We start from the raw sequence: 19,614 nt of genomic DNA, 5'->3' as shown, positions 1-19,614 counted from the left end.
GCTAGAACAGTGGATGGGGGGAAAGAAAAGGGATAAGTGCCCGATGAATTTTGTAATAAACCCAAGAGAACTTGCTGTAGGCGGTCATCAACAGAAGATGGATACGAGGAAAGATGAGGGCCTGGTCCTGCTCTACAATATTCAGTTGGAGCCCAGGAGGCAGCACAGAGCCCCCATTCACTCCCCTCTCGGCCCCAGGCGACTGACTACATATCCCAGCATCGCCCGCTCAGGCCGCGGGAAGGGGAAAGAAAAAAAAAAAAATTGGGGCCAAGCATTCCCGGAATGCGCTTCCTGCTGCCGCTGGACTGGGGGCGGGCGGGGAGGCCCAGGCGGGGCGGGGAGGGCGGGGGGCGGCGCGGCCCGAGCCCGGGGCGCGCACTCCGCCCGGCCCGGGCCCCAGCATGGCCGAGCCGCTGCTCAGGAAAACCTTCTCCCGCCTTCGGGGCCGGGAGAAACTTCCCCGGAAAAAGTCGGACGCGAAGGAGCGCGGTGAGAGGGGAAGGTGGAGAAGAAGGGGCGCCAGACCCCATCTGGCCTGGGAGGGGGTGTCCCGAGGCCCCAAGGAGGGACCACTGAGGGGACTGGGGAAGCCCAGCGGAGCCCCCTGCGGGCCGGGGTTGGGGGCCGGGGTAAGCAGGGGTCCTGGAAGTAACGGGCTGGGGGGAGAGGGGGCGCGGACCGTTATGTGCGCCTGGCCAGGGATGCCAGCGCTGCGTGCTCCTTGGGAGGCCCTGGAGGGGGCCTCACCCCTGACAGGAAATGGGGCCGAGGCGGAGCGCCTGGAGAGTGGAGGGGAGGAGGAGGTGGGAGGCTGAGAAACTGGGGTTTAGTCAAGTCAAGCAGGGAATACCCTGAGCCCTAGAGACCTGGTATAGGGTTGCCAGGCATACTCTTGCAGAGGAGGGAGAGAGGCGGTTCATCAAGCATGGTGGCCACCCCCTACCACCGTCCTCCCCCAACCGCCCCCGCCCCCCGCGACCTATTAACCAGTGACTGCAGCTGAACCCACCTAAGGCAGCCCCAGGAAACTGTCCCCTTTATACAGATGGGGAAACTGTGGCACAGAGAGGTTGAGTAATTTACCAGTGCCAGTGAAGTGATTTAACAGCTCTTTGGACTATGCTACTAAATGAAACCTCCAAGGCTGAGTCCTGGGGAATAGAAATCTGAAGTGACCAGAGGAGGGAGTCCACAGGCAAGACCTTAAAGAAATGGGAGCTGTGTCAGACAGGAAGTCCCAGGAAGGAAGGAGTTAAAGGAGGGGGTGCAGAGGACTGCATGGATCTGACCTCCCCCCCAGCCCTTCCCAAAGATTCCCAAGGTTCCCAGAGCAAAGGGACAGGGGTGCCCACGCACAGAAAAACACAGGAAACAGCTCGAGATGTCAGAAAGGGGAAGATGAGGGGGGAGGGAGGTCAAGGCATTGACCATGGAGGCCTGGCCTGGGCTGAGAGACAGGACCCACTCCAAAATGCAGGCAGAGTTTGGAACACAAGCAAGGAGTTGGGGAGTGACATGCTGCAAGTAAGGGAAAACACAGCAGGCACTCTTGCTCTTATGCCTGCTCTTGTCTTCCAAGCAAGCTAGCCAGCGTCCACTGTGGACTATGGGTTTGACCAAGATGTGAGTGCCTGGGAAATGCTTCCCATGCTGAGCTCCCCAAAGCCTCCCTGAAGGGAGCAACAAATCCCTGCATTTCACAGGAGGAGACACTGAGGCTCAGAGATCGAAAGTGACTTACCCAAAGCCACCCAGCAAGAAGGGATGGGGCAGACCTCCATGCCAGAGTTAATGAGAGGCAAGGGGAAGCAGACTGGGGAATGCAGAACCCAAGCACAAAGAAACCCCACTGGACCGCTGAGGCTGGAGGGCAGAGGGACAGAGTCCTTTTTGGGATGGGGGGTAGTGTGCAGCTCTAAGCTGGTAATGAGATTGCTGGCCTGTTGCCACCCATTCTAAATGAATGTATAGACTGTCAGAGCTGAGTGCACCCCAGCCCCAGCCCCTGCTGGGAGAAGAGCCCTGGACTGGGGCTATTCTGGGGACAGTGGGAGGCTGGGTCTCATTTCCTTTGCACTTTACCAGGCCGCCCAGCCCAGCGCCAGGAGCCTAGCCCTCCAGAGCCAGAGCCCCAGGCCCTGGAAGGATCCCAGCCTGGAGCAGAGGGGCCTCCCAGCCCCGAAGAATCTCGTAGCCCGGCTCGGGGTGCCTACCTGCAGAGCCTGGAGCCCAGCAGCCGCCGATGGGTGCTGGGTGGGGCCAAACCACCGGAGGAGGCTGCTTTGGGGCCTGGGGCACCTGGCAGTGGAGAGCCTGCTGGTGAGATCTGGTACAACCCCATCCCTGAAGAGGACCCCAGACCTCCGACAGCTGAGCCCCCAGGGCTGCAGCCAGGCTCAGCTGAGCCAGAGAGCCTGACTTCCCCAGGTGAGCACAAGCCTCATACCCTGGAACCCCTAAGATGGCTACTAGCCCCACCCCCATCCCAAACTCAGATTTCTGGAGCCTGAGTTCTGCCTTCCCCACAGGCACAGCCCCTGCCAGTCCCCCAACCAAAGCCTCCCGCACCAAGTCTCCTGGCCCAGCCAGGCGCCTCTCAATGAAGATGAAGAAGCTGCCCGAGTTGCGGCGCCGCCTGAGCCTGCGGAGCACCCGGGCTGGCCGAGAGCGTGAGCGGGCCGCCCCAGAGGGCTCAGTCATCAGCCGTTACCACCTGGATAGCAGCGTAGGAACCCCGGGGCGGGCGGCAGTGGCTGAGGGCGCACGGGGCCTGAGGGCTGGTTACCTCAGTGATGGCGACTCACCCGAGCGCCCAGCAGGGCCCCCATCACCCACTGCCTTCCGCCCCTATGAGGTGGGCCCATCAGCCCGGTCGCCCCCGGCTGCACTCTGGGGCCGCCTCAGCCTGCACCTGTACGGGCTGGGGGGGCTACGGCCAGCACCTGGGGCCACTCCACGAGACCTCTGCTGCCTGCTGCAGGTGGATGGGGTGGCGCGGGCCCGAACGGGGCCGCTGCGTGGGGGGCCAGACTTCCTGCGTTTGGACCACACCTTCCACCTTGAACTCGAGGCTGCCCGGCTGCTGCGGGCCCTGGTGTTGGCATGGGACCCAGGCGTTCGGCGGCACAGGCCCTGCGCCCAGGGCACTGTGCTGCTGCCCACAGTTTTCCGAGGTAGGACGAATGGCTGCAAGGGAGGAGGGGTAGGGCTCAGGATCCAGCTCAGGGCTCCCTCCTTCCCCCAGAGAGCCCAGGGTACTAAGCCCAGGGTAGGGGCGTGGCTTGAAATAGGGGGCTAGGGCACAGGAGCCTGTGGTGGCACACCCCATTTAGGAGGCCCCCTTCTGTCTTCAGGATGCCAGGCCCAGCAGCTGGCCGTGCGCCTGGAGCCCCAAGGACTGCTATATGCCAAGCTGACCCTGTCAGAGCAACATGAAGCACCAAGCACAGCTGAGCCCCGTGTTTTCGGGTTGCCCTTACCACTGCTGGTGGAGCGGGAGCAGTCCCCAGGCCAGGTGCCCCTTATCATCCAGAAGTGTGTCGGGCAGATCGAGCGCCGAGGGCTGAGGGTAAGCCTCTCACCCCACCCTAACTAGCCCCCAAACCCACCCACCCCCCTCCCAGAACACCCAGGGTACAAAAGCCGGGCTTCACCCTACCCCATCTGGGGAACTCCTAGCTCCAGTCCCAGCCTAGACAAGGGCAGCAGCCTCCCTTTGCCCCAGACCCTAGCACCTAGCCCATAATTCATGGGTCATCTGTTCATTTAGTAATACAGGATTCCAGCCCTTCTGCAGCTCTGAGCCTGATGGGGAAAAACATATGACTCCAGTAAATCACACATGTAAAACTGTGTCTGGGATAAGAGTGAAGAAGCTGGGAAAGCTTAAAGCAGGGCCTGACCTGCTGTTTGGGGTAGTCAGGGAGGGCTTTCCAGAGGAGGTGACAAGTAAGCTGAAAAGGAGTCAGTTTCCTGAGTCAAAGTGGGTGTGGGTGCCAGGACAAGTCATCCAGAGGATTTACAGGGCCAGGTTGTCCAGGCAGCCATGTAGGTCCCCCATGACAGGTGTCAGAGTACCAGGAAGGTAGTCAGTGAAGCCAGCCCCCAATCTCTCAGTCCATTGCCACACTGACCTAGACCTCTGGCCCTCACCCCATAGGGCCCTGATCAGTCTGTGGCCCTGATAAGACATCTCCTATCTGCTCCTACCCCCAGGTAGTGGGGCTATACCGTCTGTGCGGCTCAGCAGCTGTGAAGAAAGAGCTTCGAGATGCCTTTGAGCGGGACAGTACAGCTGTCTGCCTCTCTGAGGACCTGTACCCTGATATCAATGTCATCACTGGTCAGCATGCCCCTTCTCTCTCCTGCCTGCTCCACATTCAATCCTCACCTCAAGGCAGTCCCCGTGGTCCTTCTGGGACTTCACCCCTTATTTTAGCCTTGTTTTCACCTTCCTGCATCCATCCTCCTCCTCTTTCCCCACTCCCAGCCCCAGCTGAACCTCCAGCCTTAGAAACCAGGGGTGCCCTGACCAGAGTCGGCCCTGTATCCACAGGTATTCTCAAGGATTATCTTCGGGAATTGCCTACCCCACTCATCACCCAGCCCCTCTATCAGGTGGTGCTGGAGGCCATGGCCCGAGGGCCCCCAAGCAGGGCCCCCCAGAGCACTGAAGGCACACGTGGGCTCCTCAGCTGCCTGCCAGATGTGGAGAGGGTGAGTTGGGCCTGGTGGGAGTAGGCGGGACAGGAAATGGGCTGACATCAACAGAATGCTTCACCCTGGGCTAGTGATGGCCATGAATGTGTGGTGTTGTCACAACCCTAATTTTCTAGGTGCTATTAGTATCCCCACTTTATAAATAAGGAAGCTGAGGCCAGATCACGTGAGTGAGTTACCTAAGGTTTCACAGACACTGAACATTAGATCTGTCAACCTGCCATAAGGGCGGTTCCTGACTGTGGGATCCTGGACAAGTCCAGACCCTCTCTGTGCCTCGATATTTTCATTTGTAAAATGGGATTAATACCGGTCCTGCCTGATACACAGAGGTTCAAGCCCAAATTCTGCCATTTCAAAGGTATCTTTGGCCTCAGTCTCCCATCCAGCAAAATGGGATCATAATACTAACAGCTAAATGGTTACGTCTTAGCTGGGTCATCTGCCAGCTATGAAGCCTTAAACCTCAGTTTCCCTGAGGTTCTGGGAACCGCCTTAGGTGCAACAGGGAACCGGCTTTGCCCCCGTCATGCCCTCCCAACCCTCTCCTCTTAGGCCACGCTGACTCTTCTTCTGGACCACCTGCGCCTTGTCTCCTCCTTCCACGCCCACAACCGCATGACCCCGCAGAACCTGGCAGTGTGCTTCGGTCCCGTGCTGCTGCCGGCGCGCCAGACACCCACCAGGCCCCGCATCCGCAGCTCTGGCCCAGGCCTCTCCAACGCTGTGGACTTCAAGCGCCACATCGAGGTGCTGCACTACCTGCTTCAGGCCTGGCCAGGTGAGCCCGCCCTCGCGCCGCCAATCGGGGCCAGTCAGCCTCAACGAAGCTTTCTCTAGCTACCAGTCAGTATCTGACTTCATGCAAGCCACGCCCCCTCGTCAGAGTACCTGGTTGCCTCAGCAACCAGTTCTGGCTTAGCCAGTGAAATCCTGATCCGGTCGAAGGCCTTGCCATTCGACCGGCCAATCAGGGTCTGGTTACCTAAGCAGCCAATCAGGTCTGGTTGCCGCCGCTGGGCATGACATCATCCAAGCCTTCCCTCTCCCTCTACAGATCCCCGCAGGCCCCCAGAGGCTCCGGAGTTAGTCCCGTACCTGCGGCCCAAACCACAGCCGCCGCTGCACTTGCCGCTAGCGGGCCCGGATGTGGTGACTCGGCCTCGCGACCGAAGCGGCCCCGAGAGCCCCCCGAGCAATCGCTACGCCGGTGACTGGAGCGTTTGCGGGAGGGACTTCCTGCCCTGTGGGCGGGACTTCCTGCCCGGGCCAGACTACGACCACGTGACGGGCAGCGACAGCGAAGATGAGGAAGAAGTGGGTGGTGAGACGACAGGCGCCACCGACTTCGAAGACGATTTCGAGGCGCCCTTCAACCCGCACCTGAACCTCAAAGACTTTGATGCCCTCATCCTGGACCTGGAGAGAGAGCTCTCCAAGCAGATCAACGTGTGCCTCTGAGCCGGGCGGGGCTGGACCCCATCACTAAGGCCGGGCTCCTGGCTGCCAGGGTGGTACCCTACCGATCTAGGGGTGCCAGACTTGTAGCTCAGGCCTAGCTCCTGGTTCTTGGGAAGTTACCTAGAGGCCAGCCATCCCGTTGATGAGAATCATTCCTCGTTTCCAGTGCTCAATATTTGGACACTGGTTGCGAAGACCAGGGTCTGGGGATTTTAGGGACCATCTACTGTGGCCATTTTTTCTGAGTACAAAGGGCTTTCTGCCGAGGCTGCCAAAAGGCAGTTCTGCTTGCAGGGCTGGCCTCTCTTGCCTCTCCTTGGCCAGGGTTAACACCAGTTACTGTGAGCATCACCCTGGGATGGTGAGACACCCACCCCCAAAGACAGTCCTCTTGCTGCTGCCAACCAAATCAGTATTAGCTTTGAGCACTGCACTCTGCTTCTCCTTCGGCGGGCCCAAGGACTATCATGAGATGCTGTCTGAGGCAGGGTTCGGGAGAGCCCCCCTCCCAAGCTCTGGCTGGAGAGGGGCAGCCTGGGGCTTATATAGGAAAACAGCTGGTTTTCCCACTGCTTTTTTCTAGAGAAAAATCCCACAATTGCCTCAAACCAGCAAATGGAGACAGCAGAGTCTGGCCCTTCCCCTCCCCAACTCTTCCTCCCCATTCCTGAAGAAACTGAGCACTTATATGACCTCCCTTTAGGAGGGGCCCCACCTGAAGTGTCAGGCTGGGAGCACTTTGGTACGGAACATATTTATTGCCTCCATGCATGTGTGTCTGTGTGTGAGGACTAGTGTGTATGGACATGTCTAGAGTAAGCATGTGGGGCTTTCAGGGACCACAGAGCGGGGAAAGAGTTTGCAGTGCCAGGGCACCCTGAAATCCCCATAGTGGTGCCTCAGTGGGCCCCAGAATTCCAGTGGGAGAGTAGGGCCCCCTCTGTCTCCTCTCTCTTTCCCTCACTTCCATCTTTGTGGACAATAAACCAATATGCACAGGTTCTGGAATGAGTACTTGGGCCCATGTGGACCAGAGGTGGTTTATTCAGTGTGTGAAAGAGGAGGGGAGAAAGGGCACCATTGGGCCCACAAAGAAAAAGGCCCAAGGGCTCTGTGCTGCCAAGGAGCCTCTGAGCCCTGACCCCTCCAGACCCTCCCTGTCCTCAGGGAGGGTTGCAGAGTCACTGGGCCTCAGAGGATAGGCCCAGGGCAGGCAAGGATGAGACTCCAAACCAGCTAGGCACAGTCCAGGGGTGGGAAGAGAGCCAAGAGCACTGACCCCTGAGGTCCTACACGGCAATGGAGCCATCTCGGAAGTCTGTCCTCCCGATGAGGATGTTGACCACAACCGGGTGGCCATCTTGGCACTGCTGCTGGGCATCACGCAGCACCTTGACCACCTGATCCTCACTCTCTCGTGAAAGCAGCAAGCCCTGGGCCCCCAGTCCCATGGCTGCCTTGTGATAATCTAAAAGGGGAGGTCAAGTCAGATGGTGGCAGGGACCCAGCCTACCAAACAGCCAGCTCAGGAGAGGAACACACATCCAGTGGGGTGTTCCCCCGCTCCTCACCCGTCCCAGGCCCCTCACCAGTGTAAGCCAGGCCACAGGCCACATTGCTGCCCAGAGAGGGCACCTGCTCCCGAGAAATCTGGGTCCAACCAGCATCATTCCCTATTAAGGCCATCACTGGGATCTGCAGGGAGAGGATGAAGCCAGGCCACGGCCTTCAATCCCAAGGCTTGGCCAGCCACAGGACAAAGACAGGGACAGGACTTCTGCCAGACAAGCAGCTCCCTCCCCAGCGCACCCCACCCATGAAGGCATCTCCCAGAGCCCCAAGCTCTGAGTTTCCCTTGGGTGAGCCCGTCACCTTGTGTCTGACGAAGGTGTCAAATTCGATGAGGCTGTAGCCAAAGGCTCCATCCCCAAACAGGCACCAGACCTGAGGGGATGCCAATGATTGTTGGGGTGGCTCCCACCCCAAAAAAGGAGCAAGCCTCCCACCCCCAGCACGCTCTGACTCACCTCAGCATCTGGCCGACACAGTTTGGCCCCAAGTGCAAATCCTGCACCAACCCCCAGAGTCCCAAAGGCGCCTAGGAGAACCAAGAGCAGGTGAGTATGAAGGGGGCCCAGACAGTGCAAGCTGCCCCAGACATAGGCCCTTCCTTACCAGGATCAAGCCAGCACAGGGGGCCACGGGGTTGCACCAGGTGGGCAGCAGTCCCCACGAAGTCCCCACCATCAACCACCAGGATAGAGTTGTCTGGCAGAGTTTCCTCCACTAACTGCAGGACCCGCACTGGGTTTAGGTGCTGGGCTAGAGGCATCAACGCCTTCTCCCTGTGATGGAGCAGCACAGGTCAGCAGAGCCAGTCGCACAGCCTGCCAGGAACCCAAAAACCCACCCCCAAAATCCACTCCACCCAGCCCCTACTTAAAGGTCTGCTCCTTCTGCCGATCAGCTTGCCGCAGCTCCTCTGCCCAGTCCGAGGCCCACGTTTGGCCCTGAAGGCCCTCCACCAGCTTGACCACGAAAGAGCCCACGTCTCCTGGAGAAGGAAGAAGGGACAGCTGCAGGGAGGTGGCCTCCTCTTGCCCTTCCAGCACCAGAGGCCCAAAGACAGCAGGAAGCCAAGAGCAGCATCTGCACAGGAGGCAAGGAGGCAGGCCAGGGGTGCTCCTAAGGCAAAATGGGGAAACACGCCCCAGAGCCTGTTGGAACCAAGTTAGGGCAACCAGGGTGAGAAGGAGAGCAAGGCCAAAGAAACACAGTTTAGGGGACACAAAACAGGTTAGAAACACACCAGCCTCATCTCCTGCCTCCCCTTCACAGCCCAGATCGTACAGTCCTATCAATTCTGTCTCTGAAACATGTCACTAAAAATACCACACCCTCCAAGCGCATCTCTATGACCCAGACACACGAAGTGCTTGTGGAGTGACCAAATAAACAAGCCAGTGATGATGTACATTTTATCATCTCCATTTTAGAAATGATCACACAGAGGCCCAGAGAAGCTGAGTTTCTTGTCCCTGTCCATCCCCACCCCAGGCCTCATCGTTCCTATCCTGGCCCTCACAGCCCCCTTGCCTCCACCTAGCTCCCTCCAACTCACAGCCCATGAGCCACTACAGTGGACCTTCCCAAACATGAATGCAAACAGTGCCACTTCTCTGCCTGACTCAAGTTCCTTCTCACCTACACTGCAGGAGAGAGTCAACATCCTTGGAAAGATGGGCAAAGCAGAACATGGAAAGGCCATGGGAGGGGACTGAGCAGGGGTGGAGGGGCTGTGATAAGACAACTAAGAGACGTAAGGGCAGCGGGCAGCACAGGGGACTGCAGCTAAGGGATGTGATCACATGCACGTTCCCAGGCCTTCCCTCTGGTGCACATCCTACCATTAGTTCATCCAGAAGCAGCCATTCGTCTGAGAGCCAAATAGGTGTCTGTGACTGACTGGGTGCCCCCTGGGGCAGGGTCCAGGCCTTGGTCACCAACCCGCACCCAACTCAAGCCAGCTGCAGCAGAGGCCAGAAGCGGAGGGACCAGGAAGAACACATATGTGTGGGGATTGTCAGGAGCTCACCCTGCACAGCCTCCTGCGGCTTCCAGAATATGTCTGAGTTGATCAACATCTCTTTTCGGTCACGGTTGACAATGATGATCTTGCTGCTGCGGCTGAGGACACGGCCATAGGACAGGCGGAAGTCACACACCATTCCTGGGGTAGGGGACAGGGCCTCAGTGGACGAAGGACTAACATCCTGGGGAGTGCCCACTGATTTACTTCATCCACCACGGTGGACTGAATGCAGAAAGGTCCCCATTATTCACCTCTCCCCTACGCCAGTATTACCTGCAGTGAGACCTTGCAGCTCCCAACCCTTGAACCCGGGCTGGCCTCAGGACGTGCTTTGGCCCAAAGAATGTGTCAGAAGTGCGTATGCCTTCCTAAGACCAGACCTCCTGGGAGTTCCCATCGTGGCTCAGCGGAAACAAACCCGACTGAGATGTGGGTTCAATCCCTGGCCTCACTCAGTAGGTTAAAGATCCGGCATTGCCATGAGCTGTGGTACACGTTGCAGACATGGCTCAGATCCCACACTGCTATGGCTATGGCATTCAGCCCCTGGCCTGGGAACTTCCACATGATGCAGGTGCGGCCCTAAAAAAAAAAAGACAAGACCCGACCTCCAGAAGCCTTGCAGCTTCCACTCCCTCTCTCAAATAATCTTGCTTCCCCCAGCTCTGCATGTTTCTCATCATCTACCAAGTGAACAAGCACAGGCTAGCCTGCTGGATGATGAGAAACATGGAGGAGGAGGTAGGGAAGCATGAGAAAACTCAGTTACCCCAGCTAAGGCCATGCTAGCCCAGCCAACAGTCAGCCAACCACCAAGTATATGGGCCAGCCAGCCTGTATCAGCACAGCTGCCTTCCTGCCTCCCTGACAGCAGACACAGGAATGAGCCCTCCTCAAAAGGAGAAAAACCACCACCTAACCCATAAGTGGGTCTTGAAAAATAATAAGTGCATTTTAAGCCACTGAGTTTAGGGATGGTTATTATAAAACAATAGCTAACTGATAGAACTATCATGTGTCTGGCAGGATTCCAGACACTTTAGGTAAAAACACAGATGCTGTAGGTGGACATGCTGTGTAAATGCTGAATAATGCATACAAATGCAAATACTGTACATAAAGTACTGCAGGTGCCTGTGATCTGTGCATCCTCCTTTGTGCGAAGCTGAGTCACAGCATACAACTGTAACCTGGCCAGAGTTTAGCTGAATTTTGGCTCCAGGGGAAGGGGTGGGGCGAAAGGTAAGAGGATCGGTGACTATGAGGGTGGGGTGCCAGCCAGTACCTGTAGGAGGCAAGGTCACATGGTCGGGAGGTGCCCGGAGAGAGAAAAAGGGAAGGGGAAGGGAAAGTAGGAAGCCAAGACCCACCTGCCAGGATGACAACATCTGCCTTCTTCAGGGCGGCACTGCGGTTCTGCCGGATGTGGAGGGGGTGGTTGCGACCCAGCAGTCCCCGAGCCATCCCCCCCAGGAAGCAGGGGACACCCAGGGTCTCCACGGCAACCCTGGGGGTCCAGGAAGAACAGAGGTGAGTGTGGCCAAGGGCCTGCCCCTCCTCACAGGGCACCAGGGGACCAGGGATGTGACAGTAAGGGCAAAGGCTGAGGCTTCTCACCTAAGTTTGTCTGCGGGTGTTGGGGGCAGCAGGGCCTGGCTCCCGAGGAGCATAAGGGGCCTTTTGGCCCGGCTCAAGATCTCCACACAGCGCTGAACCTAAGGCAAGAGCGGGGGCTCAAATAGCCAAACTCGGGTCACCATCGCCCCCCCCACACCCAAGATCACAGACCTGATACTGATTCAGGGATAAGCCATTGAGCAGGTGGAGGGGCCCTGGCCAGGTTAGAGAGGTGATTCACCTTCTCAGGGGAAGCCTGGGGGATGTCCAGAGGCAGAGGCCCCTCAGGCCGAGGCTCCCAGGCTCCTGCAAAGAGGTTAGCCAGGTGATTTTCTAAGTACCTGAGAAGGGAAAGGGAACAGGCAGTTACCAGAAGTAATTACCAGGATTCCAGAAGCTGAAGAAGAAGGGCCAAGAAAGGGACCAAGAGAACAAGAACAGGGTACAATGAGTAATGGCCCAGAGACAGACAAACCCCAGTGTCTGAGTGTCCAGTGGCCTGTTTCCCCTCAGAAGCTCCTGGTGACCACCCGAACCTGACACAGACTGTCAGAAACAAGTGACACAGGTGTGGAGCACCAGGATCAGGGCCCATGGCTGTGGGGTCAGACAGAGGAGGGGCTTAAGTCCTGGCTCTGCTGCTTCCTGTGTGACTTTTGGTGAGTGACTTAACCTCTCTGAGCTTGTTCCTCAGTAAAACATAAAAGAGAAACATCTCTCCCAAGGTTCAATGATCTATATCCACTCAGGATACAAAACACATTGCAGGGAATTCCCTTGTGATGCAGTGGGATAAGGATCTGGCATTGTCACTGCAGTGGCTTGAGTCGCTGCTGTGGCTCAGGTTCCATCCCTTTACTAGAAACCTCCATATGCTGTAGGCATGGCAAAAACAAAAGCATATTGCAAAACACTTGAGTTAATGGGAGTTATCAACATCATCCATATTGCCTTTCTCCAACTTCTGACATCTCCTCATTCCTTGGATCACAGGGCCCTGGGGACACAAAGATAAATCCTGCTAAGTCCTACTTGCAGGGAAATCCAATCCAGCCAAAAATACACACATGGGCATGGGCTGGAAGTAGTCAGAGCCTGAAGCTTCTATTTCGCCTTTTTTTTTCCCTTGCGCTTTAGGGCCAAAGGCGTGGCATATGTAAGTTTCTGGGCTAGGGGTCAAATCAGAGCTGCATCTGCCAGCCTACACCACAGCCACAGCCACGCCGGATCCTTATCCCACTGAGCGAGGCCAGGGATCAAACCCGCATCCTCATGGATACTAGTCGGATTCGTTTCCACTGAACCACAGTGGGAACTCCGCTGTGTCGCTTTTGAGGAACAGTAAAGGTTACAGAAAATGAGAAGAGGCCAAGGACGGAGCAACATGAGGAACCCCAACATGGAAAGAAAAGGCAAGGCATAAGCCAGCTTTGCAGGGGGCTGAGGAGGGGCAGCCCAAGAGAGAAGAGGGGGACAGGGAGTGTGGGGGAGGAGTCAGGGAGGCCAGGGAGCAAAAAAGCTGTCACAGCCACAGAACAAAACTGCTAAAAATTCAGCCTACCTGGCGTGATCACTGACCACTTCCCATGTACTCAGGACCCCTGAATCCTCCTCTCTATTTCTGGCTCCCTAGTCATGTTGGAGGAAGGTTGCAAGAGACCTTGCTTGCCTGACGCTTGATATGACACTGGATCCAGCCCACTTTATTTTGTTTGTTTGTTTGTTTTTGTCTTTTTGCCATTTCTTGGGCCACTCCCGCAGCATATGGAGGTTCCCAGGCTAGGGGTCGAATCGGAGCTGTAGCCACTGGCTTATGCCAGAGCCACAGCAACTTGGGATCCAAGCCACGTCTGCAACCTACACCACAGCTCACGGCAATGCCAGATCCTTAACCCACTTGAGCAAGGCCAGGGATCGAACACGCAACCTCATGGTTCCTAGTCGGATTCGTTAACCACTAGCCACGACAGGAACTCCTATTTTTTTTTTTTTTTTTTAATTTTCTTTTTTAGGGCGGCGCCTGCACCATATGAAATTCCCAAGCTAGGGGGTCGAATCAGAGCTGCAGGCTGCCAGCCAGAGCCACGGCCACAGCAATGCCAGATCCAAGCCACATCTGCAACCTATGCCACAGCTTGCAGCAATCCTGGATCCTTAACCCACTGAGTGAGGCCTAGGATTGAACCAGCATCCTCATGGACACTGTGTAGGGTTCTTAACCAGCTGAGCCACAACGGGAACTACATCAGGCCTCTTCTCATTTAAGATAATAATTGTTAATTCTTTTATACTTCAGCATATACTCTGCACTATCAAAATAACCTCATTTGAATCTTCACAGAATCTTAGTATAGAGAGAAAAGGCAATATTCACCCATCTTTCAGACAAGGAAGCTAAAGTCAAGAAAGATTTAATCACAATATATGTAAGCCAAATCATTGCACTGTATCCCTTAAACGTGCACAGTGCTGTATGTCAATTAAATCAAAATAAAACTGGGAGAAAAAAGGGCATTAATCATTTGTTCAAGTTAACATAGCTAGTTAGTGGCAGTGCTGGAATTCGAACCCATCTCTCTGGACTTTTGTTTCACTCATTACAGATGGAACATAGCTCTGTGGATAAAGCACTGAAGGCTCCCCCAGAACTGAATCCTTGCACGCCATTAACAAACTGGAAACTGGAAAACTTCATGCAAGTCATTCAGCTGCCTTGGTCTCAGTTACCTAATCTATGAAATGGGCATAATAATACCACTGAGACTTAATTCAAAGGGTTGTTACAAAAAACATGTAAGTAAACTTGCTATTCCCTGAGTTGACCCTCAAGGTGTTTCTCATATGCCCAGCATGCTGGGACCTCTTCTGCCCTGTTCATACCCCTTCTTTGTATCTAGCGCAAAGTGGCACTCGCTAAATATTAGGAGAGGGAGTGGAAGGCAGAGGCACAGAAGAAAGGCCAAGGGAAGGAACAGAGAGGATAAGAGGAGAAGGAGCAGGAGAAGAATTGATTCTTCCTTCCGTGCCCTGTTTCAGCCAAACCCAGCTCAGTGGTGACCTAAAATGGATCCCTTTCACACACCTCTGCCCCTTCATGGAACCCCTTTTATCTTCTCTATGGAAAGACGTTTCCCCTCGAAACTTGTAGCTCTTCTGGAAAACCTTCAATCCTGTCCCAGGCCAGCCCCGCTGCCCTGCTCTCTCCAACATCCAGGCAACTCACCACCCAAAAGTCCCATGGTGGCCCCAGAGTGATCTGTGCCCATGTCATGGGCCTACAGGGACCCAATGTCCCCTTATCCTGACCTGCTGGAGGTCCAGGCACCCATATGTGATCCATCCACATCTCTGCATCCCACAGCTACCACCCAGATTCCAGGCCACCATCATTTCTCATCCCAGTGACCAGCACACCTCATCCTTGGCCTCCCAGCTTCCACCCAACCCCAAAGTTTACTCTCCAGCAATAGCCAGAGGAAACGTAATAAAAACCCGAACCAGGGTATCCCACGCCAATGCTCAAGGCCCTGCATTACTTCTCAATAGATCTCAAATTAAAAACAAAGCCGGGAGTTCCCGTCGTGGCGCAGTGGTTAACGAATCCGACTAGGAACCATGAGGTTGCGGGTTCGGTCCCTGCCCTTGCTCAGTGGGTTAACGATCCGGCGTTGCCGTGAGCTGTGGTGTAGATTGCAGACGCGGCTCGGATCCCGCATTGCTGTGGCTCTGGCGTAGGCCGGTGGCTACAGCTCCGATTCAACCCCTAGCCTGGGAATCTCCATATGCCGCGGGAGCGGCCCAAGAAATAGCAACAACAACAACAAAAGACAAAAGACAAAAAAAACAAAAAAACAAAAAACAAAGCCGCACAACGGGATCAGCAGTGTATTGGGAGCCCTGGGATGCGGGTCGGACCCCTGGCCCAGCACAATGGGTTAAGGATCCAGATCTGATCACTGATTTGGGAACTACCTGAGACAAGGGGAGGCAAGAAAAAAAAAAAAAAAAAAAAAAAAGCCCTAGGTCTGCCCAGTGGCTCCTACTGGCTGTTCTGCTTAGCCTCTGCCCCTCTCCCTTTTGCTTACCTGCTGCCACTTTGCTTTCCCAACACACCAACTTCATCCCTGCCTCAGCACCTCTATCTGGAAAGCTATTCCCATGGCTGGCTCCTCTCAACTGATGTGAAATCCACGAATGAGTCAAAGGAGGAATGGGCACTGGCAGGAGGTTGCAGGAGGAGCCAGGGGAGAGGCGAGAGCATGGTAGGAGTGGGGCTACTCACCAGGAGACTCCTCGACCCACGAGGCCCTTGGGTGGCTTAGCTGGCACCATCTCCTTCTGAACCATGAAATAGGGGTACAGCACGTCAACAGGCAGTTCCACAAACACTGGGCCTACATGGACAAGGAGAATGCTGAGTCTGCTGTGCCTCCCAGCCTCCAGGCCCTATGGCCTGACTACTGCCCAACCCCCACTTCACCACCTACCAGGGGTGCCCGACTGAGCAGCAGCCATCGCAGCCCTCAGGGTGGGGATGATATCTCTCACCCTTCGCACAGAAGCACAAAACTTGCAGAGTGGCTGGAACAGGGACATCTGATCGACAGCCTGGAGTGCACCCCGGTTCTGGTAGAGATTGGATTCCAGGGAGTCAACACATGAGAACTTCCAGACTCCCTGAAGCTGCTGCCACCCCCCAGGGACAGAGCACCTGCAGCAGGGTACTGGCAGCCCCACCCAGAAGCAGGATCGGGGACTGGGCTATCTGGGCGTTCTTCACCGCAGTCACTGTGTTGGTAAGGCCAGGGCCTGCCGTCACTGCCGCCACACCCACAGACCCTGGAACACAAACCCTGTCACAGCTATGCCCACACTCCTGGTCGCTCCCCCCAAAAAAACCCTGCCCCTCAAAGGCATCCCAGTCTCATCAACCCTAGCCCTCTCCACTCTGCCCTCACCAGTCAGGCGGGCCACAGCATCGGCAGCAAAGACGGCCGTGACTTCTTGGCGGGTGTCCACCACACGAATGCCCAGCTTCTCACAGGCCACCAGCAGTGGGGAAATGTGCCCACCAACCAGTGTGAAAAGAAACTTCACACCATGGGCCTTCAGTACAGCTGCCACATTCTCCCCACCATTCCGGATGCTTGCCTTGTCCACCTGGGCCCAAAGACGGAGAGAAGATTGTCAAGAACCAGGGCAAGGACACCAGGGCAGGGGGTAAGAGGAATGATCCCCCTCCCCCAGGAAGGAAGGAGGGGAAGCTTGGTGTTGATTAGGCACATAGTATGCTATACCCCAGGCTCAGCATAGGACATATTATCTTATCAGATCCTCTTGACGTTATATCCTTTTACAACTACAGAGACCAAGACTCTTGAGCAAAATTCAAAGTCCCATAGAACCAGAGCTCCCACTGTGGCTCAGCAGATTAAGAACCCGATGTAGTAACCATGAGGATATGGGTTTGATTCCTGGCCTTGCTCAGTGGTAAGGATCTAGCATTGCTGAGATTGTGGCATAGGCCAGCAGCTGCAGCTCCAATTCAACCCCTAGCCCAGGGAACTTGCATATGCTTCATGTGTGGCCATAAAAAGAGAAGTCTCATTGGACCAATGCTCTTAAAGCACTCCACTCTGTAACACTGCCCACATTCCTTGGGAATAGTGGAGCAAGTAGGGAGAGACGTAAGAGAAGGTGGATCCTAAGAACCAAGGGAAGTTTTCAGGGGTCATCTGCTGGGACTCCAGAACACCTGCCCTCCAGGAAAAGGGCCTCATTACATGACTGCTGACTGACACCAGCCTATCAGACTCTCTCCAACTCACTGGGCCAGGCCCAGGTGTCAGGCTGCCAGCTACCAAGTGGTGGCACAAACAGTGCTGGGGCCTCCCAACGCCAACTTCTGCACAGCCCCAAACACCAGGGGTCTTTGCTTTGCTTTAAATCACCACAAATCCTCAAGGCTAGTGGTGTTGATTCTGGTTAGGAGAGGAAAGACTAGGCGGAGGGTCTGGGGAAGGGGTAAATTTCTGAAAGAGGAGCCAAGTAGTTCAGAGCAAGGTCTGTGGGGTCAGCTCTTCACCTAAGGCAATTATCATACAACCTCTATGAGCCCTGGTTTCCTCCTATGGAAAATGAAGACAGAAACCAGAGCATCTATTCAGGAACGTGTTGGGTACATGGGAAAACCCCTCTAAAGCATTGAGCTCAGCAACTGTCACAAAATTGTCACAGCCTCCTCCTCTGGAGCCTGTGTTCAGCACTCTGACCCCACCCTGTTAGGGTACTGCTCTGTAAAACGGGCCCCAGGCCCCAGATGTAGGAGGTTGGCGGGGTACTGAATGCCCCGGGCAGCTGTGGCTTCCAGGTGATCTCTTCCCTGAGGCAAAGTCCAGAGCTCCGCAAGCAGCTCGGGGCAGTGGCGACGGAACCCTGGAAAAACTCTCCCGACCAGTTCCTCTGATTAGTCGGGCCTCACTTTCCTCGTCTGTAAAATGAGTTAGCTGGAAAGAGCGCTGGAAGTCCACTCCTTCTTTACTTGCCCCCGGCCGCCACCCCCGTATTCCCCCAAACCTTATGCGTTAGCTGATAGAAGAGCCCCAGGCGATAAGCAGCGCCCAGCAAGGCGGCCACTAGCGTCCCGAAGGCCAGGAACAGGAAAGAGGGGAAGAAGCCCCCAGCAGGGGCGGCGGCCGCGGGGGTCTCCATATGGTAGCACCTAAGAAAGAAAGGAGAGCGCTAGGACATTGGCGCGACAACCGCGACCTCAGAAGGCATTCCCCCACTCCCAGCTCAGATTCCGAACCACGCTCCTTGTCGCGAGTTTCTGAGCGACCACGCCCCTTACACCGCTAGGCTCCGGACCAGGCCAAGCCCCTCGGGGATCAGGCCAAGCCTCTTGCAACACCAGCACCGCCCCCGCCACCCCCCGCCTCCCCGCATACCTCACCATGACCACCTAAACTGTGCCATCACAGGTCAAAGCGGCGACAATGCCTCAAAAGAGTTATTTTCCCATTTACTTGCTCCTCAATGGATCAGCGGGAAGTTCCGCCTCTCTTTGCCATCAAGGACCAAGACTCTCAGCCCTGGAGATGAGCCCATCCTACATCTACGCCCCCCAAGTTAGCGTGCGCGACACTGTCTTCAAGCCAGGCCCCTCTCCGCTAGCAAGCGCCCAGGCCCGAGCCTAACCCCCAACCCCAGGCAGCGAGGTCTGGACGCACCGGGATGCTTCTCCGACCCACGGGGCACTTTAACCTTCACCTACACGAAAATCCGCCGACTCCGGTGTAATTAGGCGCCCTTCGTGTCACGTGACGGGGCGCGCAGCCTGAAGAGGCTGGACCCGGAACCTATGACCTTGCCCCTTTCGCCCACTTGGATCAGGGCGCCCGGTAGTCCAACTCGAAGCGCGTGGGCGGAACTGACCGGTAGCCATGTTCCGGTACACAGGCACCTCCCATAAGAGCCCTCCCTCTTACTGGCTGCCTCTGCACAGGTTCCGCCCTCTCTCGCTTCTCATTGACTCTCACTGCAGGCCTTTTACAAAAGGCCGCGCCCCTTTGCTGCTTCCAAGAGCCAGCCCTTCATTTGGCGGATTGTTGCGGGCCTCCGCAGATTCCCTGCGCTCTGAACCCAGGCGGCTTTCCGCAACCGCGGCGCTGAACACCTCTTCTCGTAGGCGGAGCCTGAACAGTCACGGTCTGAACAGTCACGGTCCCTTTGCCAGAGTCCACATCTTTCGGGACCTCACCCCCAACAAACCTCGCCCTCTCGATCTAATACCAGACTCCACCTCCCATCCTACCGCAATACTGCCATGGAAGAGGCCAGGTCCCCACCCTCTCCTTTTTTTTTTTTTTTTTGTCTTTTTTTGTCTTTTTGCCATTTCTTGGGCCGCTCCCGCGGCATATGGAGGTTCCCAGGCTAGGGGTTGAATCGGAGCTGTAGCCACCGGCCTACGCGAGAGCCACAGCAACTCCAGATCCGAGCCGCGTCTGCAACCTACACCACAGTTCACGGCAACACTGGATCCTTAACCCACTGAGCGAGGCCAGGGATCGAACCTTCAATCTCATGGTTCCTAGTCGGATCCGTTAACCACTGAACCACGATGGGAACTCCTCACCCTCTCCTATTGAGAAACATTTCTGTTTCTCCAGTTTGGGGCTATTACAAAGCCCCTATGGACAATCATACCAAGTGTAAATGAAACG

The 19,614-nt window shown here is 56.0% G+C and overlaps 2 protein-coding genes across 7 annotated transcripts; one reads left to right on the top strand and one right to left on the bottom strand.

Moving 5' to 3' along the window:
* The first annotated feature begins 350 nt into the window (after positions 1-350).
* SYDE1 (synapse defective Rho GTPase homolog 1) lies at positions 351-7,184 on the top strand. The gene is made up of 8 exons (XM_003123426.5): positions 351-492; positions 2,089-2,430; positions 2,532-3,176; positions 3,357-3,571; positions 4,219-4,345; positions 4,559-4,719; positions 5,278-5,503; positions 5,780-7,184. Exons 1-8 carry the CDS (start codon positions 405-407, stop codon positions 6,181-6,183), a joined length of 2,208 nt encoding a protein of 735 aa, XP_003123474.1. The 5' UTR covers positions 351-404; the 3' UTR covers positions 6,184-7,184.
* A 2-nt stretch (positions 7,185-7,186) lies between these two features.
* Positions 7,187-18,846, bottom strand: ILVBL (ilvB acetolactate synthase like). 6 transcript variants are annotated; one of them, XM_005652907.4, is made up of 16 exons: positions 18,622-18,846; positions 17,969-18,113; positions 16,351-16,552; positions 16,104-16,231; positions 15,880-16,018; positions 15,675-15,786; positions 11,634-11,733; positions 11,393-11,490; positions 11,146-11,282; positions 9,779-9,913; positions 8,623-8,737; positions 8,359-8,528; positions 8,211-8,281; positions 8,056-8,127; positions 7,773-7,878; positions 7,187-7,651 (listed from the first exon to the last, which is right to left on the bottom strand). In XM_005652907.4, exons 2-16 carry the CDS (start codon positions 18,101-18,103, stop codon positions 7,473-7,475), a joined length of 1,899 nt encoding a protein of 632 aa, XP_005652964.1. In that variant the 5' UTR covers positions 18,104-18,113; positions 18,622-18,846; the 3' UTR covers positions 7,187-7,472. The 6 variants fall into 6 exon arrangements, 5 of the variants coding, with proteins under 5 accessions (XP_005652964.1, XP_084868689.1, XP_003123501.2 ...); XM_085012563.1 differs by having other exon boundaries at positions 11,564-11,733; positions 18,666-18,846; XM_003123453.6 differs by having other exon boundaries at positions 18,666-18,846.
* Positions 18,847-19,614: the final 768 nt, after the last annotated feature.

This window comes from Sus scrofa, chromosome 2 (genome assembly GCF_054392235.1).
Source record: "Sus scrofa isolate SSC_HxYL_T2T_F1_AM1 chromosome 2, Sscrofa_HxYL_maternal_Yorkshire_Landrace_v2.0, whole genome shotgun sequence".
Lineage (NCBI taxonomy): Eukaryota > Metazoa > Chordata > Mammalia > Artiodactyla > Suidae > Sus > Sus scrofa.
This window is presented reverse-complemented; position numbering and strand designations above follow the sequence as displayed.